This window comes from Podarcis vaucheri (assembly GCF_965113315.1).
Source record: "Podarcis vaucheri genome assembly, chromosome: Z".
Classification (NCBI taxonomy): Eukaryota; Metazoa; Chordata; class Lepidosauria; order Squamata; family Lacertidae; genus Podarcis; species Podarcis vaucheri.
In genome coordinates, this window is record NC_138758.1 from 4863499 (window position 1) to 4882822 (window position 19324).

The following is a 19324-nucleotide window of genomic DNA, read 5'->3' on the forward strand; positions in this document are numbered from 1 at the left end:
AGTTTGTTTCCTTTTTCTTAACACCGCTAATACAGTTGCGACTTGACTTCGAGGAGCAACTCATAGAACGTGGTGTGGTAGCCTTTTTTGAGGTTTTTAAAGACTTTGGTGATTTTTGAAGCTTTCCAAAACTTTCCTGACACCGTGCTTCGCAAGACGAAAAAAATCGCAAGACGACAAAACTCACGGAACGAATTAATTTCGTCTTGCGAGGCACCACTGTATTAGGAGACAGATCTGAAAAAACGTTAAGATCAGATAAAATATAAAATGCAGTGAAGAATCTCAAACCTTGATAGAGAAACATATTTCACCACCCTGTGATTGCAAAAGTCTGGGTAGAATGTGTTTTGGGGTACTGAATCTGCATTTATCGATATTTTATTTGTCCCCGATATATATGTATTCGGTTTTCCACCTTGGCTGTGGGTTCTGGCATGTTGTCTACCTGCTTCTCCTGTTGCTCATACTTTAAGGGGAAGAGACAGTAGGCCAGAGACAGATTAAAACTCACATCAACATTCTAAGCACCTGCGTAGGCTTATCTAAACAAAAATGGTTTTAGCAGTGCAGTGCCTAGCATCAGGAAACAGGGAGTTCCAAAGTATAGGACCTGCCACACTAAAAGAGCCGAGTTCTTACAAATGCAGATCAGGTATCATTCCTGGTATGACTCAGCGGGGACCTCTGCTTCTTTCAGAGATGTACGCAAACTGGTGGAAACTAAAGCCAGGTTTCAGACTGCCCACCGAAGAGGAGATAAGAGCAATGGTGTCTCCAGAGCAATGCTGCGGCTATTACAGCATGATCTCTGCCGAACAGCATTTGAAGGTGAGCCTGTGTCTTTTGTGAATATCCTCAGTCCTTGTTGGTTGCCTTCACACTCTGCAAGATACTTGAGAACTGCAAGGACATCTTGCTAATCTCCACCAGCAGGAGAATTATAAAGGGAGAGTGTAGGTTGCAAAACATGGCCAGCCACTGTGGCGTAGTGGTTAGAATGTTAGACCAGGACCTGGGGGGCCAGGGTTCAAGTCCCCACTCAGCCATGAAGCTCACTGGGTGACCTTGAGGCTGAAATATTTTGGCTGGCCCATCTACCTAACGGGTGCTGGGAGAATTAAATGAGGAAAGGGAGAACCTTGGGCTCCTTTTTTGGGAGGGAGGAGAAAGTGTGATATGAACGCAATAAGTTTAAATGCAAATAAATATACAGTCATACCTCGTGTTACGTTTGCTTCACGTTGTGGCTTTTCAGGTTACAAATGCGGCAAACTTGGAAGGGTTTAGTTCTGGGTTCGCCGCACGCGCAGAAGCGATCTATGCGCTTCGCACATGCGCAGAAGCGATCTGGGCACTTCAGGCATGTGCAAAAGCATTCTTATCGTGCTTCATGCCCGCGCAGTAGCAACACTCTACGGACTTTTTGGGGTGCGAATGGCACCCCGAAATGGATCACGTTCGTAAGTAGAGGTACCACTGTATATAAATTTAATAAATAAATACATCATAAATGTAAATCAATCTCTTGCTATCAATCAAAGAAATAGATGAGCCTGTGTCTTGCGTTGTGCATCCAGCAGTGTTTCTAGCTGCATTTGCCCTTTCAGTAGTACCATAATAAGATTCTCTTAAACATCAGGTAGAAATGGTCCCTTCCTTTGTGAAATTGCCCTTTTTGGTGAGGGAATAGGAATGTCTGCCCCCCCCCAACTCCTCCAATGCACCAGGAGTCTCAAAAACAGTTCCTCATAGGTTATGGTGCTTTCATTGGAATGCTTAGAATGTTAAAAATATGCTGACAGTGAGTTTTCTGGTTAGGCAGAGCTGTTGTTCTGGCCTAGGCATTCAAAGTTAACATTAATTTTGTGGAGAGGCCTTAGTTCAGTGGAAGAATCATCTGCTTTGCATATGGAATATCCCAGGTTCAATTTCCAGCATCTCCTGGAGAGCCGTGTAGATACCAGTGAGGCAGATGGACTAGTGTATGACTGGCAGCTTTCTATGTAAGGGAGAAGTGGCCAGGCTGACTGTATTCTAGCCAGATCCAGTGTGTGCACTTCAAGGAAGCAGAAAGGCAGTATGCATTCGCTATGATTGAGGAGACTGGAGCCTCATCTTATCTCCTTATTAGGCTGGCAGTTTTTTACATGGCTAGCACTTGACTTTCATCATAGCTGTGGAATAGCACTTTGAATAGCAGTCTTGTAAGGTCCTGTTGGATATTTCTAGACACTGCTTAGAGCAGTGTTTCTCAAACTTGGGTCTCCAGCTCTTGTTTGACTATGATGCACATTATCCCTTTCTAGTGGGACCAGTGGTCAGGAATGATGGGAGATGTAGTCCAACAACGGCTGGTGACCCAAGTTTTAGAACATCATCTGAGCAGTATCAACAAAGCCCCACTGCCCCTCTGGCTCACGAGGAGACTTTCCCCAGAGCAGAAAAGGATGTCCCCTTCAGACTCTGGGGAGGGTCTCCTCGCAAGCCACTAGAACTCTCCTGGGCAGACCCCACTTCCGGGTTCCCGGCAGAAGTGGGAAGACTGGTTTGCATGTGGCTGCACACCTGTAGATCACATGCAAATAGGGAGTTGCCTGTACTCAATGTAATATAATTTTTAATACTTCTAAAGATGGGGAAAACATGGTTTATGAGAAGTTGCTTCACTCTGCTGGGCGCAAAGTAGAAATTAATTGTTCTGTAAAGTTTTGCTTCAAAATGATGCTTTTGGTTACACAAAAATAAGGTAACCTTTGTATCAGGATCTGAGTCTAACACACCATTTCAGGTGACTCTTGTCAGGTGTCTTACCTTACCTATTGCTCTAAGATGACTCCCTTGCCCCAGCTGAGGCATCCACTCAAGAGAAGGCAGGTCTTTGGGATTCTTTGGCTGCTAAAAACCTTGGGCAGACTTGCCATCCAGTGGGAAGAGGAACAACGGGAAGGCAGTAGCCTGTGATGGGGAGATTCTTTCCTTGAGTATGTGGTCTCTTGAATACAAAGCTTGCTTTCTGTTATCACAGGTCCTGTGCTAACAGGGTGGCCCAAGGCCCCTCTGTGTGCCCCTGTTTGCATGGGCATGTCCCACGTGACTCAGAAAATTGTTTCCCAACTCTTTCCTCAGGATGCAGGTTATGGGATGAAATCCTTCATTGCCCAAGAAGAAAAAGAAGAGGAGGGAGAGCAGCAAGAAGGAGAAAGGGAAGAAGAAAACAATCTGAAGATAGATGATGAGGTAGAACCAGCACTGCACAGTGGCTCACCAGGGAAGTGCCAGATATTCTCAACCATAACCTTAGATGGGGTAGTAATAATAATAATAACAATTGTAAGAATGTATTGTTTGTACCCTGAGTGGGTTTCACCAGCCACTCTGGGTGGCCTCCAGCATAATAAAAGCACAGCAAAACATCAAACATTAAAAACTTCCTGATACATGGCTGCCTTAAGATGTCTTCAGAAAGTTGTGTAGTTGTTTATCTGTTTGACATCTGTCAGGAGGCTGTTCCACAGGGTGGGCGCCACTACCGAGAAGGCCCTCTGCCTGGTTTCCTGAAACTTTACTTCTCACGGTAGGGGAATGGCCAGAAGGCCCTTGGAGCTGGACCTCAGTGTCCGGGCTAAACAACAGGGGTGGAGATGCTCCTTCCGGATAACCTCTTCCTTCACCTGCCAAACAGACCCAGTGTGTGATGGCTTTCTCCCATCCACCCCTTAGATACGCTGTGCCCCCTGGAACACTACGCGGGCCTTTATTGCAGCAATGAACGGGAAATGTCTCTTGGACGTGACTGGAGTGGCAGACCCTACAGGATGTGGAGAAGGATTCTCCTATGTGAAGATCCCACACAAGTCATCTCAGCGGAAAGTAAGTGGATGGCCCAGGTTAGGAAAGTTAGGAAAATGTTGGGGGGCTGCCTCCTCCTCCTCCCCACTCCTCCTGCTCCTCCTCCTGCTCCTGCTGCTGCTCCTTCATTCTTACTCATTGGCAAGGAAAGGGGCAGAACAGCAGTTTCCTGCTAGACCCCCTGATTACCTCTGAGGGGCTTGCATAGGGTTAGGGAGGCTACTGGAGCTGAAGAGTTTCTCCCCAAGGCCCAGGCCTAGGAAGTGTGGGGAGGGAGACAAATGGGCAAGATATCAGAAGGAAGAAACCTGCTCTTCCTCCTCCAAGCAGGATGACAAGCTGCTCCAGAAGAAGACAGTGACTGGATCGGATGCAGATCTTCGGCGCCTGTCACTCAAAAGAGGCAAGCAGATGCTGCGACAGTTTGGAATTCCTGAAGAGGAGGTAAGCACGGGGTAGGGGCTGTTGCAGGAGCATGCCTTCATGCCCTGGGCCTCCCTTGGCAGCCTCCTGCAGTCACCCAATCTCTCGTTCTGCAGATCAACAAGCTTTCCCGCTGGGAGATTGTTGATGTCGTGCGTGCGATATCCACAAAGCAGGCTCGCTTTGATGAAGAATTGACAAACAAATTTGCCCGTGGTTCTCGCTTCTCTGCAGCAGAGCAGAAGGAGAGGTACAAGGAGAACTGCCAACGCATCTTTGACTTGCAGAACAAGTGAGTTCTTCTGCCAATGCTACGGGTAGTTGGCATAGTCCATACTAAGCTAGATGGACGCAGTGGTCCAACTCTACATAAGGCAGCGCTCGCTGTGTGTGTGTGTGTGTGTGTGTGTGTGTGTAGGAATTGGATGTAGCAGAGTCACTAGGGCTCTGTGGCATTTGTGTTTCCATCCTCCTGTTTGTGGCCCAAATGCTTCCATGGTGCAGACCTCAGAGATTGACCCTTGTGGTGGTTTTCTGCTGCAGAGTTCTGGCGTCCACTGACATCTTATCTACAGACACTGACAGTAGCTCTGCTGAGGACAGTGATGTTAAGGAGATGGGGAAGGACATTGAGAGCATGGTACAGGACAACAAGACCCGTCGTCAGCTGTTGAGGGACAAGGAGGAGGAGGAACGGAAGGAGCTACAGAAGATGCTGATGGAGAAGAAAAGCATCAACCACAAGGAGAGGAATGTGAAGAACCAGAAGGATGGAAAAGAGCTGTGTGAGTGCCTGGCAGGGGCTGGGAGGTCCCCAGACAGAGCATCCAGTTATGGTCTTAATGCAAGGGGGGGGGCACCTGTCGCACTCCTGGTGGTCTTGAACTTCAGCTTCCATCAGGCTCAGCCAGCATGGACTATGGTGTGGGATGATAGGAGCTGTAGTCCTGGTGTGTGTGTCTGTGTGTATACAGATATATACATAAACATAATTTATTATTTATCTTTAAGCAGGACTGTGGTTTTAATTTTATTTCTCTATATGGGCTCGGGTACCCTGTTAGGGAAAAGGAGCAGGTTTTTTCCCCTTATAACATATATTTTATTAAATTTTCAAAAATTTCACATATATATTCCAATACATAATAATTTTTTCTCTTGTTTTGTCAACTTCCCTCCCCGTTTTTCATCATGGCTTTTTTTTATTTCTCCCCCTTGCTGCACAGAGGTGGTCTGCAATGGGCCTGGTGCCTGAATAGTATGTCCTTCTCTCTATTTCCCAGGCATTTTATTATTAACTTTCTCTTTTAGTGCATGATGGTTTTTGTATAACTGATGTACTTGGGGAAGGAGGTGATGATTTAATTGTTGGGCATCTGTATAGAATCATAATTTTATTGTGTTTAGTACACCTAATTTTTCATATTTCTTTGTATTTTCTGCAAGTTGCCTGGAGACCCTTGTGGTGGTAAAGTGACAAAGAGAGAGAGAAAAAGAAAGAGGGAAAGAGAGAAAGAGAGAAAGAAAGAACAATTAATAATAACAGTAGCCATTGACAAGTGGCATAACTAGTAGACAGGTCAGGAGAAGGATGAAACATTTCACAAAATGTGTTCATTTTCATTTATAAGAATGTTTATAAGTTGCCAACTCATTAAAAAATACACCATAGTAAAACAATAATAAAATAAAGAAAAAATGATCAACAATGAACCACATTAATGCTGTTCAAACCCTTGCCCAGAACATGGGTATTCACATGCAGCAAAATATCAGGGTTGTAGGTGTGCCTGTGTGATTTCAGGAGGAACAACGTTCCAAATTGCAAGCGCTACTAGGAGAAGAGCCTTGTTTTGCAGAGATATGAAACAAAGATAAGCATCGGATAGTCAGCAGGGCTTATTCAGATGGTGGCCGGCCTTGTGATGGTCCTTGACCATTTAGGCCTTGGAAATTACAGAGAAAGAGAAGCTGGAGAGTAGAACAGAAATGCGCATGAGAAGCTGGTGAAGAGGCTGCCGGGAATGCACATTGCCTAAAATTCTGCATGGTACAGTGGTGGATGACTGTTCCTTTGTGTGCGCCCTCTCCCAAGGCTCCTGAACGCCTGCCTCCATAGGATCTTGGAGACTAGGCATCTTGTTTCTTGCCCAGGGAGCTCACTGCCTTTGACAACACAGCCATGCTTTCCCCTGCAGCCTCCACCCCTGGCAACCCAGGAAAGCCAAGCGATAGCAGTGGCACAGCTTCTGCGACCAGCCCTGGTCCTGCCACCACTTCCGCCCCCCGCTGCTTGAAAATCTACCGCACTTTCCGCGATGAGGACGGGAAGGAGTACGAGAGATGCGAGACGGTCCGCAATCCATTGATCATCAACGCCTACATGAAGATAAGGAAAACCAAGGATGATGAGTTCATGTAAGGCAGAGCTTTCCAAACTGTCTGTCACGACACGTTAGGGGTCGGCTGTAGCGTGTAGGTGTGTTGCGCAAACACTCTCCATGCTCCTCCCGGGGCTGGAAAGGGGTTAGTTTAACCTCCGGTTTGCTAGTAAAACTGAATTGCTGTGTCACGAAAAGGTGCATGTCTAAAATGTATGTCACCAGCAGGAAAAATTTGGAAAGCTCTGATGTAAGGGCATCGCAGGGAGCCTGCTTTCCCTTAGGGGGTGTTATTGGCTTGTTTTCTTTTCTTTTCTTGTTTTTATTATGTATTTTGTGTTTTAGCATGTATTTTTCTGCTGCAAACCACCCCGAGATCTATGGATGAAGGGTGCTATACAAATTGTATTATTTATTATTAACAGTATACAAATTATTATTATTATTTATTATTAATTTGGGTAGAGTGGGAATATCCTTGTGAAAGGAGAGGTGCAGAAGGCTGCAAATGCGCAGTATGCTTATATTTTTATTGTGTGTGTTTTTTAAATTACACCCTGCCTTTCTGCCTCTTCCTATATGAAATTTAAAGCAAGCAGGCTAACAAACACATGAGCAGGATGCAGCAGGAAATAAAACACACAGCCAGCATATGGAGTCAGGCAGAGTAAATCAAATCAGGAAGCAGCCAATGCTGTAGTGCAGGGATGAGGAACCTGTGGCCCTCCAGATGTTGTTGGACTTCAGCTCCCATCAGCTCCAGTCAGGGTAGCCAGTGGTCAGGGATGATGATAGATGTAGTTTAGAACATCTAGAGAGCCACTGTGACCCCCAGTGTGGTTTATGTTTATCTCAGTGCCTGAATATTTACTGGCTGGCCGTACCAATAGGCCAGGGATGGGGAAAATATATGGTCCTCTGAGTGTTGTTGGACTACAGCTCCCATCAGTGCTGGACAGCATAGTCAGTGGTCTGGGTTGGTGGGAGTTGGAGTCCTGCAACATTGTGTTTCTCACCACTGCCTTAACTGAAGGCCTTTGTGTTTCCAGCCGGAGGTTTGCCATCTCAGAAAAGCAGCGTCAGAAGCTGCGGTGTGAAAAGCGCCAGATCCAGTTGAAGTTGATGCGGCTTAAACGAAAGAAAGAGAAGGAGCAGCAGAAGGCTCCTCCCAAGAAGAAGCTCAGGTTGGAGAAGGTAAGCAGGCTTTCTTGAAAGCTTCAGCTGCTTCTGGCTCCTTTTCTTGCAGTGTTATTATAAATAAAGAAGTAATGGTCTTGTATCTGTGAAGAGACATATGCCAGTGTGCTGCGCAGCACCACAGAAACCAAAGCAGAGGTCTTTACTTGCTCTTCCCCCAAGTCTAGTGGAAGGAGTCATGCAGCCCAGCTAACGGAGCTTTCTTTTTTGAAACAGATTTTGATGAATCCAGATTGCATTGCAGCAAAATCCAGATAGAAAAAGCAAAACAAAACCCAGAGGGGTAGCCATGCAATGGAAATACTTAGAGTCCCATGGCACCTTAAAGGCTAACACAATTTACTAAGAATAAGCTTTCCTGGACTCAAGCCCCCTTTGTCAGATGCATGAAGCAAAAGTTAGATGATGTACAAAGAAGAAAATTTAACATATGCTTCAGCTCCAATTACCACTGACTAATTTTTGGCATGGAGAGGAAACCTTAACTTTTAACATTTCAGATATCTCATTCAGCCCACATTTTACCAGCTTCCTTGCGAGAATACAGTGGTACCTCGGGTTAAGAACTTATGGAGGTCCATTCTTAACCTGAAACTATTCTTAACCTGAGGTACCACTTTAGCTAATGGGGCCTCTCACTGCCACCGCGCCACCACCGCATGATTTCTGTTCTCATCCTGAAGTAAAGTTCTTAACTTGAGGTACTATTTCTGGGTTAGCGGAGTCTGTAACCTGAAGCGTCTGTAACCCGAGATACCACTGTATCTTGGGGGGGCTTTGTCAAAAGCCTTACTGAAATTAAGATACACCATGTCCACAGTATTTCCCTGATCCACCAAGTTTGTAATTCCATTAAAAAAAAAGAAATTGGATTCATCGGTGCACACTGGGTGGGTATGTGCATGGGTTGAGACTTTATTTTCAAAATGTGCAAACAGCCTTTCTGCTTAAAGGTACACACAGCAGGGGAGCGCTTGGGAACAAGTCCAGCACTTTTTCACAAGCTCCCACTCCACCCCACCCCACCTTGGTTTTGTTGCTGCCTTCAGCTAGTGCTGGTGTTACAGTTGATGGGAGCACTGCCTATCCCTCGATAACTCTGCTTTTGTGCTTCTGAAGTAGCCTGCAACCATTCATTCCTTTGCTTTTGCTTGCAGATTAAGTGTAGTGCTTGCGGTACCAGTGGGCACATGAGGAACAACAAAATCTGCCCAGCCAAACTGCCCTCCAAGCCTGTCGCCATGACGGTGGAGCAGCAGGAGGAGCTGGAGAAGACCATCATTCCCACCGATGACAGTGAGCTGATCAAAGTGGAGGGAACCAAGATTGTCTTAGGGAAGCAACTCGTTGAGAGGTAAGGGCCGTGTTTGGCACCATCTCACAGATAGAGGTGCAGGGATCCTGCCTGGGCTATGAACATCATAAGAGCCTACTGGTTGACGCCCATCACAGTCTAGTCCAGAATCCTGTTCTCACAGTGGGCACCCAGATGACTGTGGGAAACCTTCAATAAGGACCTGAGCACAAAAGCACTCTTCCTCCGGTGGTGTCCAGCAACTGGTATTCAGAAACGTTGCTGCCATTGACAATATTGCCTTTCCTGCATTTGTCCGCTTTTAAAGCCATCCAAGATGGTGGCCATCCTCCTGTGGAAGTGAATTCCACAGTTTAACCAAGTGTTTCATGAAGAAGTGCTTATTTTTAATCCGTCTTGGATCTCCAAACATTCAAATGTCATTGGACGACCACAAGTTCTAGCGTTATGAGAGAGAGAGAAACTTTCCCCATCCACTTTCCCCATTCCATGCATAATGCTATAAACTTACATCATGTGATCTCTTACTCACTTTCCTCTAAATTAAGAAGTCCAGAACAAGGTGGAAGAGTTGAAATCCCTTCCTGTGGACGTGTGGAAGTCATCCACATGTGGCAGTGGGTTAGCACCTTGTCATTGCCCGGGCCAGACAGGGCCACGTATTCCAAAATGGAGAGAAAATCCAGCACCTGTATTAACTTATTGTCTTCTGGATGACTCCCACACATATCTGATAGTAAGTGCCCAATACTCCAGTCTTTCTCACAGACTGGCATAGGTCTGTGCAGGACTACCTTTGAAGGTGACTCAGAAACCACAACTAATCAGAATGCAGCAGTAGATTGGTGAGTGGGAGTGGCTGCCGGGACCATGTAACACCAGTCCTAAACAATCTATACTGGCTCCCAGTACATTTCTGAGCACAATTCAAAGTGTTGGTGCTGACCTTTAAAGCCCTAAAGGTATATAGGCCTCGACCCTGTATACCTGAAGGGGCATCTCTATCCCAATCGTCAGCTCTGACACTGAGGTCCAACTTTGAGGGTCTTCTGCTGGTTCCCTCACTACAAGAAGGGAACCATTCTTGACAGTGGTGCCCACCCTGTGGAATGCCCTCTCAACAGATGTCAAGGAGATGAAGAACGACACAATTGCATGGCCCCATCAGCCAAAAACCTTGCAGAAAAGAAACATTTTTACCTAAAGTGCTTACATCAGCAAAGATGCCTCTTTGATGTGCTTGTTGAGGCTGTTCCCAAAAAGAGGTCCCGCAACCAAGACGGTTTCAAGTCATTGGGGTAATTGGTTTATATACCAGCCATTGCACAAGCCACAATGAATTTTACAGGAAGATCAAATAAACCCATAACACCGTAAAATCACACAAGCCTTAAAAAATAAGAACACAACAGTTCATAACAAGTTGCTAAATACCATTTACTATTATCCACAGGAGCAGCAACTGTCTGGTGTACAGTGTAGGACAGGTAGTACCACTGAATCTAAATGAAGCAGCAGGCTGCTGTGTGGGCTGATGGGGTTAAAGTTCTTCAACTTACAGCTCCAGTTACCCCCAGACTAGACCCAATAAAAGAGCAAATGGGCTTCATATTGTGCTCTTTATGGTTTAATCAGTCCCTCCCAGAGGGGCAGCTGGGCCCACTGGAGGGAGAGGTGGTGGAAACTGCAGCGTGTTTCTCCTCCCTCTCTCTCCTTGCAGCGCGAATGAAGTTCGCAAGAAGTCTTTAGTCCTGAAGTTCACAAAAGGACAGCTTCTGCAAAAGAAGGAACAGGGCTCTGGAACCACGGCTGCTTGTAGCTCCTTAAACGTGAGTCCTTGTGTTGCTTTCATTGCCCCCACCCCACCCCTTGCCCTTGCCCACTATCCATCTTGGAAATGGTGGCAACAGCAAGTGCTTATTCTAAGCCTCAGCCAAGGCTGGTTCACTATAGACCAGGAACAGCCAAAGGGCAACTCCTCCCCAAAAAAGTAGAGACCAATTAGATGCTTTGAGGTGCCCTTTGTCAAGATTCCCAAAAGTCCATCATACATAAACTTTGGAAGTGCCTTTAACGTCCCACTTCTCTCTCTTTCAGCAGCCTCAGAAGTCCAGCCACCAGGGGAGCACACCCCCCATAGAGATACTGTCTTATATCCTGGAAGGCATTATCAACGAAATGCAAGAACTTCCAAATGTAAGACCTTTTCACCTGTGAGGGTTGATTTTGCCTCTTCTGGCTCTATGTCATGCGCAAAGACAAGGGGGCATTATCCTATCCATATATCAGGAGAGCTAGTTCCTTGAGAAATTCTTGTCTCATATCAGCATTGAGCATTTGAGGGCAATCCTTCTGCTATTTTGAGGATGTTGGCTCTCCACCTCCTGCCAAACTCTACTCCATGAGTTGTGGGCTCAGTCTTCGACAGCTCACATTCTGTTTAGTGGGGTGTATGAAAAGTGCTGTGTATCAGAATCATACATCGAAATGTATTATTGGTGTCAGCAGCTTTCAAAGGGGATCAGAAAAATTCTCATGGAGGAAAAGGGAGAGAGGTCAATCAGTGGCTGCAAATCAGGCCAGAAGAGGAGAAGCCCAGGCCAGGGAGCTAGTGCCATCAGCCCCTGAAATTGGCCTGATAATATTTTGTGCCATTTGTTGGTGTTAACTGCGTTCATATTTTAAACCCTGGGCCGCCTTGGATGCCTTGGCAAAAAGGTGGTGTATAAATGCAATAATAACAATAATAATAATAATTAAAGAAGAGGTGGTTAGGTCTACCTCTGGACGCCACTTGCTTTATATCCTGCCTTCCTGCAGCAAGCACACCACTGTTGCCTAAAAAGATGGGACCTACCTTTGGCCCGGTCCAGTGCGGCTGGGGTCACCCGCAAACCCCCGGAACTCCGAACATCCTCCAATGTGCGCAGCACTGGAAAAGGCCTCTCCCTTCCTCTCCAGGGCACTCAGTGACATATATCAGCTTGATATATGCACACTAATCTTCTTGCATAACACAACAAGAAGAGTGAGACATTGTAGATCTAAGCTACTATTTATTTACATACTATATACAGACTACAATATAATGGCGACCATTCTCTTCAGCTCCAAGAGAACAACCAAAATAATAATAATAATAATAATAATAATAATTTTTATTTATACCCTGCCCGCCCTCCCCAGCCAATGCTGGGCTCAGAGCGGCTTACAAGCAATAATAAAAACAAGTTGAATGATTGCAACTTAAAAACAAAATTAAAATACAACATTAAAATATTGAAACATTGAAATATTAATTGTGAAAGTACATTACAAAGTACATACAACGGAAGAGAGGTCAGGCTGTCTTCCGTTTCCACAGTCTTCTCAGACAGGTGTGTGATTTACACCAGTCACATTTTGAAGCATCGGCTGAATGAAATACTAACAGGAGTTGGGCATGTTTAGCCTGGAAAAGAGGAGACTGAGAGGAGATATCTGAAGGGCTGTCACATGGAGGAGGGTGCAAGCTTGTTTTCTCTTGCTCTGGAAGGCAAGGCTTGAACCAATGGCTTCAAGTTGCAGGAAAGGAGATTCTGTCTAAACATACTGGAAGACTTTCTGACAGTCAAGAGCTACTTGACAGTGGAACAGACTCCCTCGAGAGGTTGTGGACTCCCCTTCCTTGGAATGGCTCCAGTGGCCCTTTTGAGGGAGACGGGTTTCATTATCTGCCCTCTCTCCTTGGTAGGTGAACAAAGCAATGGCTTTATCTGGGTTTGTTTGTCTTAAAAAATGTTTTTTTATGTTGTTGTATCCGTCCCTTGTAACTTAAGGGAGGGTGGTATATTAAGAAATAAAAGGGATGCTCACATTCTTTCCCGGTTTACCTTTGCCAGACATGTTACTTCCACAAGCCTGTTAGCAGGAGGGGTGTCAGAAATTATCGCAAGATCATCGGCCGACCAATGGACCTGTACACCCTGCGCCAGAATGTCCGTAAGCTCTCTTACAAATCGAGCAAAGAATTCCGAGAGCACCTGGAGCTGATTGTGAAGAACAGTGCCACGTTCAATGGTGAGAGTTAATTTTCTTTCTTTCTTTCTTTCTTTCTTTCTTTCTTTCTTTCTTTCTTTCTGAACTGTTTCTCTTCTGCTCTTTCTTCCCTCCTTGTGCAAAGTGTCCCAGCCTCAAAAAGCAGGTTACGGCAACTGGGGCAGTGACCTGGTGCTCTTTCTGAGGATATTAAGGGAAGAGGAGGAATGGGCTAGGCAAAGGGCGGCTTTTAAGTATTGATCTTTTTAAAAAAACAAAACCTCCAATATTTTATTTTTTCAATTTTTCATTTTACAATGTTTCTAACAAAAAAAGTTAAACATAAACAAAAATCAACGTTTTCTTCGACTTCCCTCCCCTCCTCTCTACTGCTCCTTATTTCATGTCACAGACTTACTGCATAACCAATTCCAGCCTATTTATAAATTTTATCTTTTTCCTCTCTATAAGTTATTTTTTACTGCTCGTGTTTACATCAATCCTGTTGAAGTTTTTAATTGTTTACAATTTGTCTTCATATATTCAACAATCTACCCCCATACTGTTAAACAAAAGGTCTCTCATCTTGATCTTTTATTCTTCCAGTAAGTTTTGCCATCTCTGCATAGCTCTGTAAGGCTACCTTGTGCTGGGGAATTTCCTTCTGATGCTCACCTACTTTACACTGTGGCCTACTTTCTTCTTTAAACCCTCTGGTGATCGTCCTGTCTTCACTAGGTGTCCAATTATTTCTCTGACGGATGGCCTTATATATTTGTAAGTTGCCTGCATGCTCCCCTTTGTAATTTCCTGGTTTCCTTTGCTCTCAGTGCGACTGCTTCTCTTTCCCTTGTCTGATTTCTCAACTGGACCTGCTAAGATTTCAGTTAGAACTAGTCCTTCTGGACTACCAAGGAAGAGTTGTGATACCTGCTCCTTTCCTCTGGGGCCATGATCTCCCAGCAGCTTGGGGACAGTGGGAATGGAGCAAAATAAAAGCATTGCTTTGCTGGCTGCTTCTAAATTTCTGTCACACCGTGGAGCAGCCTTTGCCAATCTGATGCCCATCAGATATTTTGGACTGCAACTTCAGGGTGACTTTGTTGACTTGGGCTGATGGGAATTTCGGTCTAAAACATCTGGAGGACACCAGTTGGATGTAAAATCAAGTGTGTGCTCTCTGAGACTTCTGATGAGTCCCCAAGTTAGCTCTCCATACCACTGGGGAACAGGACCAACTTAACCACATGTAATCTTAAATGTGTAACTTGCCTTTTGTCAAGACAGCTCACAACAACACCATCCCACAATAAAGGTTTCTGCTGTTGTGTTTGCAGGGCCAGAGCACAAGTTGACTCAGATTGCTCAGTCAATGCTGGACTTCGGTGATCAAAAATTGAAAGAGGCAAGTCAGATTGTGGAGGGAGGGGTTGCTTGTGGCTTGGAGGTAAGGGCGTTGCTTAGCCACTTAGGGTACTTTTAGGGCTGAGCTGTTTGCATAAACAGTTTGGTGATTCTGGACTGAAGGGAGATCTCTCTTGAAAGGACTAAAGGCAGCCAGAGTGGTTTGTTGGATGCTTGCATTAGGAGCTGAGCATAGGACCTGCTCTCTTGATTTAATAGTTTTTAGTGGTAGAGTTCGAATGGTGACTTTACTGTCCAATACTAATTTTGGTTTCTGGATTTTAACTGAAAGTTACTGAATTTGAAAGTGCAGCATAGATTTCCAAACAGATTGTGAATGTTGTATTAGCTGTGGGTGAGAAAGATTCCATGGTCATTATCTAATTAAACAAAACTTATTGCTGGAAGGACAGAATCAGAATCACACACAAAATATGAACACAAACAACAAAATTTTTGGTTGTTGAAAAAAAAAATTCTCCAAAAAGGACACCAATTTATTTAATGGTAAAACATGATCTTGTTTGTCTACAGCTTATTTTAAATATAAAAAAATTTAAAACTGTAATGTAGTGCTTTTTTAATAATAGTGGTATTAGTGAAAATGAAAAAAGACAGTTCCAGGTAACTGAGAGAATGTGAACAATAAGCTTCTTTTATGGGCCATGTTGCATGTGAGAAAACCAGCCCAAATTGCTGGAGATTTTGAGTTGTAGCTGACTTTCCTTATGAATAAAGATGGGATATGTGTGAATGCCTTCTGTTTTAAAACCTGAACTACCGGTAATTGGATAGGAACAGAAGATGTTGAAATATATTTTTGAAATTACATAAGCAATAAAAATACAGTGGGCACATAGAAAACCACCCCATACTGAGGCAGGCCATTGTTCCATCTTAACTCATTTAGCTCTCCAGGGTATCAGGTAGGAAGCATTCACAGCTCTACCTGGAAATGCCAAGGATTGAACCCAGGACCTTCTGCATGCAAAGCAGGTGTTCTGCCATTGAGCAGTGTTCAGCAAAAAGTGGGTTGCTCTGGAGCTGAGTGTGTTTCTGTACCTTGGTGTCCTTTCAGAAGGAAGATAAACTGGCTCGTTTGGAAAAGGCAATTAATCGCCTTCTGGATGATGTTTATCAAGCGACCTTCTCCTATATTCTGGACAAGATTGTATCCCAGAAGATAAAGGCTGTTCCTCATGTATGTCTGCCCTTAGCAATTGGTGGTGATGGAAAAGAGCTTGTGGAAAAGGGGACTGTCACAGTAGCCTTGTGCTTGGAGGATAAAGCTATCAGTGACTTCTAGCCACGATGACTATTTCTACCTCCATTTCTAAATACCAGTTGCTGGGAATCACAAGTGGGGATAGTTACACTCATGCCTTCCTTTGGGGCCTTCCACTGGCCTCCACTTGGCTGCTGTGCAAGCAGGATGGTGGGACTACAGTGGTACCTCGGGTTAAGAACTAAATTAGTTCTGGAGGTCCGTTCTTAACCTGAAACCGTTCTTAACCTGAGGTACCACTGTAGCTAATGGGGCCTCCCGCTGCCATTGTGCGATTTCTGTTCTCATCCTGAAGCAAAGTTCTTAACCCGAGGTACTACTTCCAGGTTAGCGGAGTCTGTAAGCTGAAGTGTCTGTAACCCGAGGTACCACTGTATATGCTTCCTTGAGCTGTATTTGAGCAGCACTGCATTTAACAAATGCTGATGCTGCACAGCTCCAAAATTATCTGGCTCTGGAGTTCCTTACTTTGGGTTTGACGAAAATGCTATAGTAGAATCCAAGCACCTCCAGAGGACTTAGGATTTGTTGGCAGATAATGGGATGTTCCCTCTAGATTCAGCTTGATGTTGTACAAAAGCTTTTCAGTGTCTTATGCAGATACTGGATCCAGCATGCAATTCACCGTGCAAGACTTCCTTGCTCATTATCTTTTTACCCTCTTTTTGCTTGCAGGCCAGGCTCTTTTTCCGTCCTGTAAACAGGAGACGCGTGCCAAAATATTACAAAGTCATTGTCAGCCCAATGGACCTGAGGACTATCAGCAAGGTGCAAACTTTGAAGGGTGCAGCTGTTGTTGGTTTATGTTGCAGCTTCTCAAAACTGTCTTTTGTAAACTGCTTCAAGGTTTTCTTACAATCAGGCAATGTATACATTTAGTTAAATGAAATAAAAGAAGCCTTGGCAGAAAAGGCCCAAGGTTGATGGCAGCATGTTAAATCCCAGATAAAATACCAGGAATAGAACTGGAATATGGAAATGTGGGCTGAGGGTGAAGAAATTCTGCTTGCCTAATCTCAGCCACCAGCTGCTGACTTGGAGGCCAAAAAGTCATGGGGAAAATAAATAACTCAAAGACATGTGCTGTATTTTGTAACTCTGGCTTGGGTCATGTTGAGCAATCAGGGAGGTTGTGATGGGGAGAAGCAGTTCTATATGTGAAAGGAATCACCAGGACACTCCAAAATATTAGTGAAGTGTAAGGAAGAAAGGGTCCTCGTAAAGGATCCACTTCAGACTTTTTGTATGCCAGAATCAAGAATTCATATTGCCTCCTTAAGGCTTCACATTCCCATCTTGTCTCATATTCATTCATTCTAGAACATCTCCAGACATAAATACCAGAACCGAGAAGTCTTTATGGATGACGTGAAACTGATCCTTGCCAACAGCATTAAATACAATGGTAAGAGACCCTCTTGGCTCCTTGCCATGTCTGCAGCCCTTTGACTCACATTTACAGAGAGTTATCAGGGCTTTGTGGGGCACCTTTGCAAGAAGAAAAGGCTAAGGAGTAAACCCTACACAAATCTGGATGGCAGTTAGATGGCATCTTGTAAGCCTCCTTCTGGCAACTCCTGCAGCCCAGCTGGTGCCAAACATCTTGCTCTGCTTTCCTTTGGACCACATCAGCGAGGCTGAGAGAGGGGTCTTGCCAACTGGGCAGCCCAGGACCTCCAGACACACTGCCCAGGCTTGCTCTCCAGGGAGGTCACTTTGGTGCTGCTAATGAAGCAGTTTGTCTTTATCCCCGGAGGCACACCCCATCGTCTCTTGAGACAGACAGATGCCAGCAATAAGGGCAAGACCTGAATGTGACCACATCTACTCATTAAGACATTAATGTATGCTTTTCCAAAATGTGGCTAGTTCCCTTGATGAAAATTGCTTCTTCTGGGGAATTTTCTGTTAAGCTTCTTCAGCTCTTGGGGTCCAATACTGCTTTGTAAGCAGGCATGAACAGAATAGAGGACGGCTGGTTAATCCCCAGCTTGGGGCTTCTAATCTGTCCACCCAGCAATTTTTTATGTCCCCCAAGATCCCACCAATTTTGGTAGCAAAGGGGCAGTCACAGCGCTGAGAAAGCCAGAGAGCTTTTAATTCTCTCCACTGAGTCCAGCTCCCTGGTGGACATGCAACCTACTCTCTCCCACATTATCAGAGAGATCATTTGATTGTGTGGAAAGGGGGGATTCCTCTCCTCAAGCTAGCTGGTTTGTGTTGATTAGCTGAGGAGGGGCTGAATGTCTGGTGTGCATGTTGAGAGTGTGCAGTGCTCACTTCCACTGCAGGCATATGGCCCTGGGGAGCAGGAATTGGCAGACAGGCCTTGAAAGTTTACCTGCTCATGGACTAGAGTATTGGTTTTGATTAAATTTCAGGGCCTTTTAAAATGTGCTTGGGGGAGGGGAGGTTCAGGAGTCTTACATGGTCAGAGCTTAAGGGAAACCTTAAGGAGTTCTTCAGGGACGAGAGCCTTTGAAGAATACCACATTTGGTTGCCACCAGTGAACTTGGCAAAGCTTTGGAAAGCTCTGGGTGCATATCACAAGGAAGCATGGACCTTGGCCCTGAAGATGACCACTTGGAAGTGGGTTGCTTATTCCTGTGGCTTTCTTGTGTGCTCAGGTCTTAAGGAGCAGCATTAAGGAGATGTGGTTTGTTTGTTTGTATTTCCAATTCAGGTCCTGACAGCCAGAACACAAAAACAGCTCAAGAGATGGTGGACATCTGTTACAAGGCACTAGGAGAGGTAGGTGGCCCAGCAAGCCAATGCTGCCAAGGACCGTTTTCAATTCTTCAGCAAACACTTACTTTCTCTGTCTTTCTGCTTCTTCAGTATGATGAGCACTTGACCCAGCTTGAGAAGGATATCTCTGCTGTTAACAAAGCAGCCTTAGAGGAGGCAGACCTGGAGAGCTTTGGCCCAACCATCTCTCAGCCCTGTATGCCCCAGGTGAGGCTTCTTGCCAAAGCTCTCTTTTCAGGGACCCTCTTCTGGCATCAAGGCCTGTGGCTGCAGTTTGGGGTGGTGGCTGCAGCAGGGATAATGTATGTGCTTCTTTCTGACTCAACCCTGCCTATGTTGTTCTGCTTTATTAGATTTCTGAGCCACACCTCCATGCTGGGCCTAGTAGTACTGGGAGACCATCTGGCTGGGAAAGAGCCCATTGGTCAGCTAGGCCCTTCCTGGCTACTTTAGCAGGCAGCATTGCCTACTCTGATTCTCTCCAGTGGCTTAGACAAGGAGGAGGTTTTCCTATCACCTGGTACCTGTTCCTTTTTAAAATCAGCACTTTGAATTGGGTCTGGAAAGTAATTGGCAGCCGGTGCTGTGGGCCAGGATTGGCATTATGTGCTCAAACCCTTTCCCATAACAGAAGTGTTCTGTTCCACAGCTTTTAACATCATGTGATGTTTCATTATTTTATTCACTGCTGGAGGCTCAGA

General features: G+C 45.1%; 1 protein-coding gene across 7 annotated transcripts in view; it reads left to right on the plus strand.

Moving 5' to 3' along the window:
• Positions 1–19324, plus strand: part of TAF1 (TATA-box binding protein associated factor 1) — a 47135-nt gene that overhangs the window by 22732 nt on the left and 5079 nt on the right. For 5 of the 7 annotated variants that reach the window (XM_082208405.1, XM_082208407.1, XM_082208402.1 and 2 more), the window contains 18 exons: positions 701–831; positions 3130–3240; positions 3724–3873; positions 4180–4296; positions 4392–4567; positions 4819–5060; positions 6474–6693; positions 7706–7850; positions 9011–9207; positions 10889–10997; positions 11266–11364; positions 13050–13227; positions 14523–14590; positions 15668–15790; positions 16550–16642; positions 17195–17279; positions 18559–18626; positions 18714–18830. In XM_082208405.1, the coding sequence (XP_082064531.1) occupies positions 701–831; positions 3130–3240; positions 3724–3873; positions 4180–4296; positions 4392–4567; positions 4819–5060; positions 6474–6693; positions 7706–7850; positions 9011–9207; positions 10889–10997; positions 11266–11364; positions 13050–13227; positions 14523–14590; positions 15668–15790; positions 16550–16642; positions 17195–17279; positions 18559–18626; positions 18714–18830 (2429 nt within the window). The remainder of the gene's footprint in view (positions 1–700; positions 832–3129; positions 3241–3723; positions 3874–4179; positions 4297–4391; positions 4568–4818; positions 5061–6473; positions 6694–7705; positions 7851–9010; positions 9208–10888; positions 10998–11265; positions 11365–13049; positions 13228–14522; positions 14591–15667; positions 15791–16549; positions 16643–17194; positions 17280–18558; positions 18627–18713; positions 18831–19324) is intronic. The other 2 variants (XM_082208404.1, XM_082208403.1) reach the window with 2 other exon arrangements.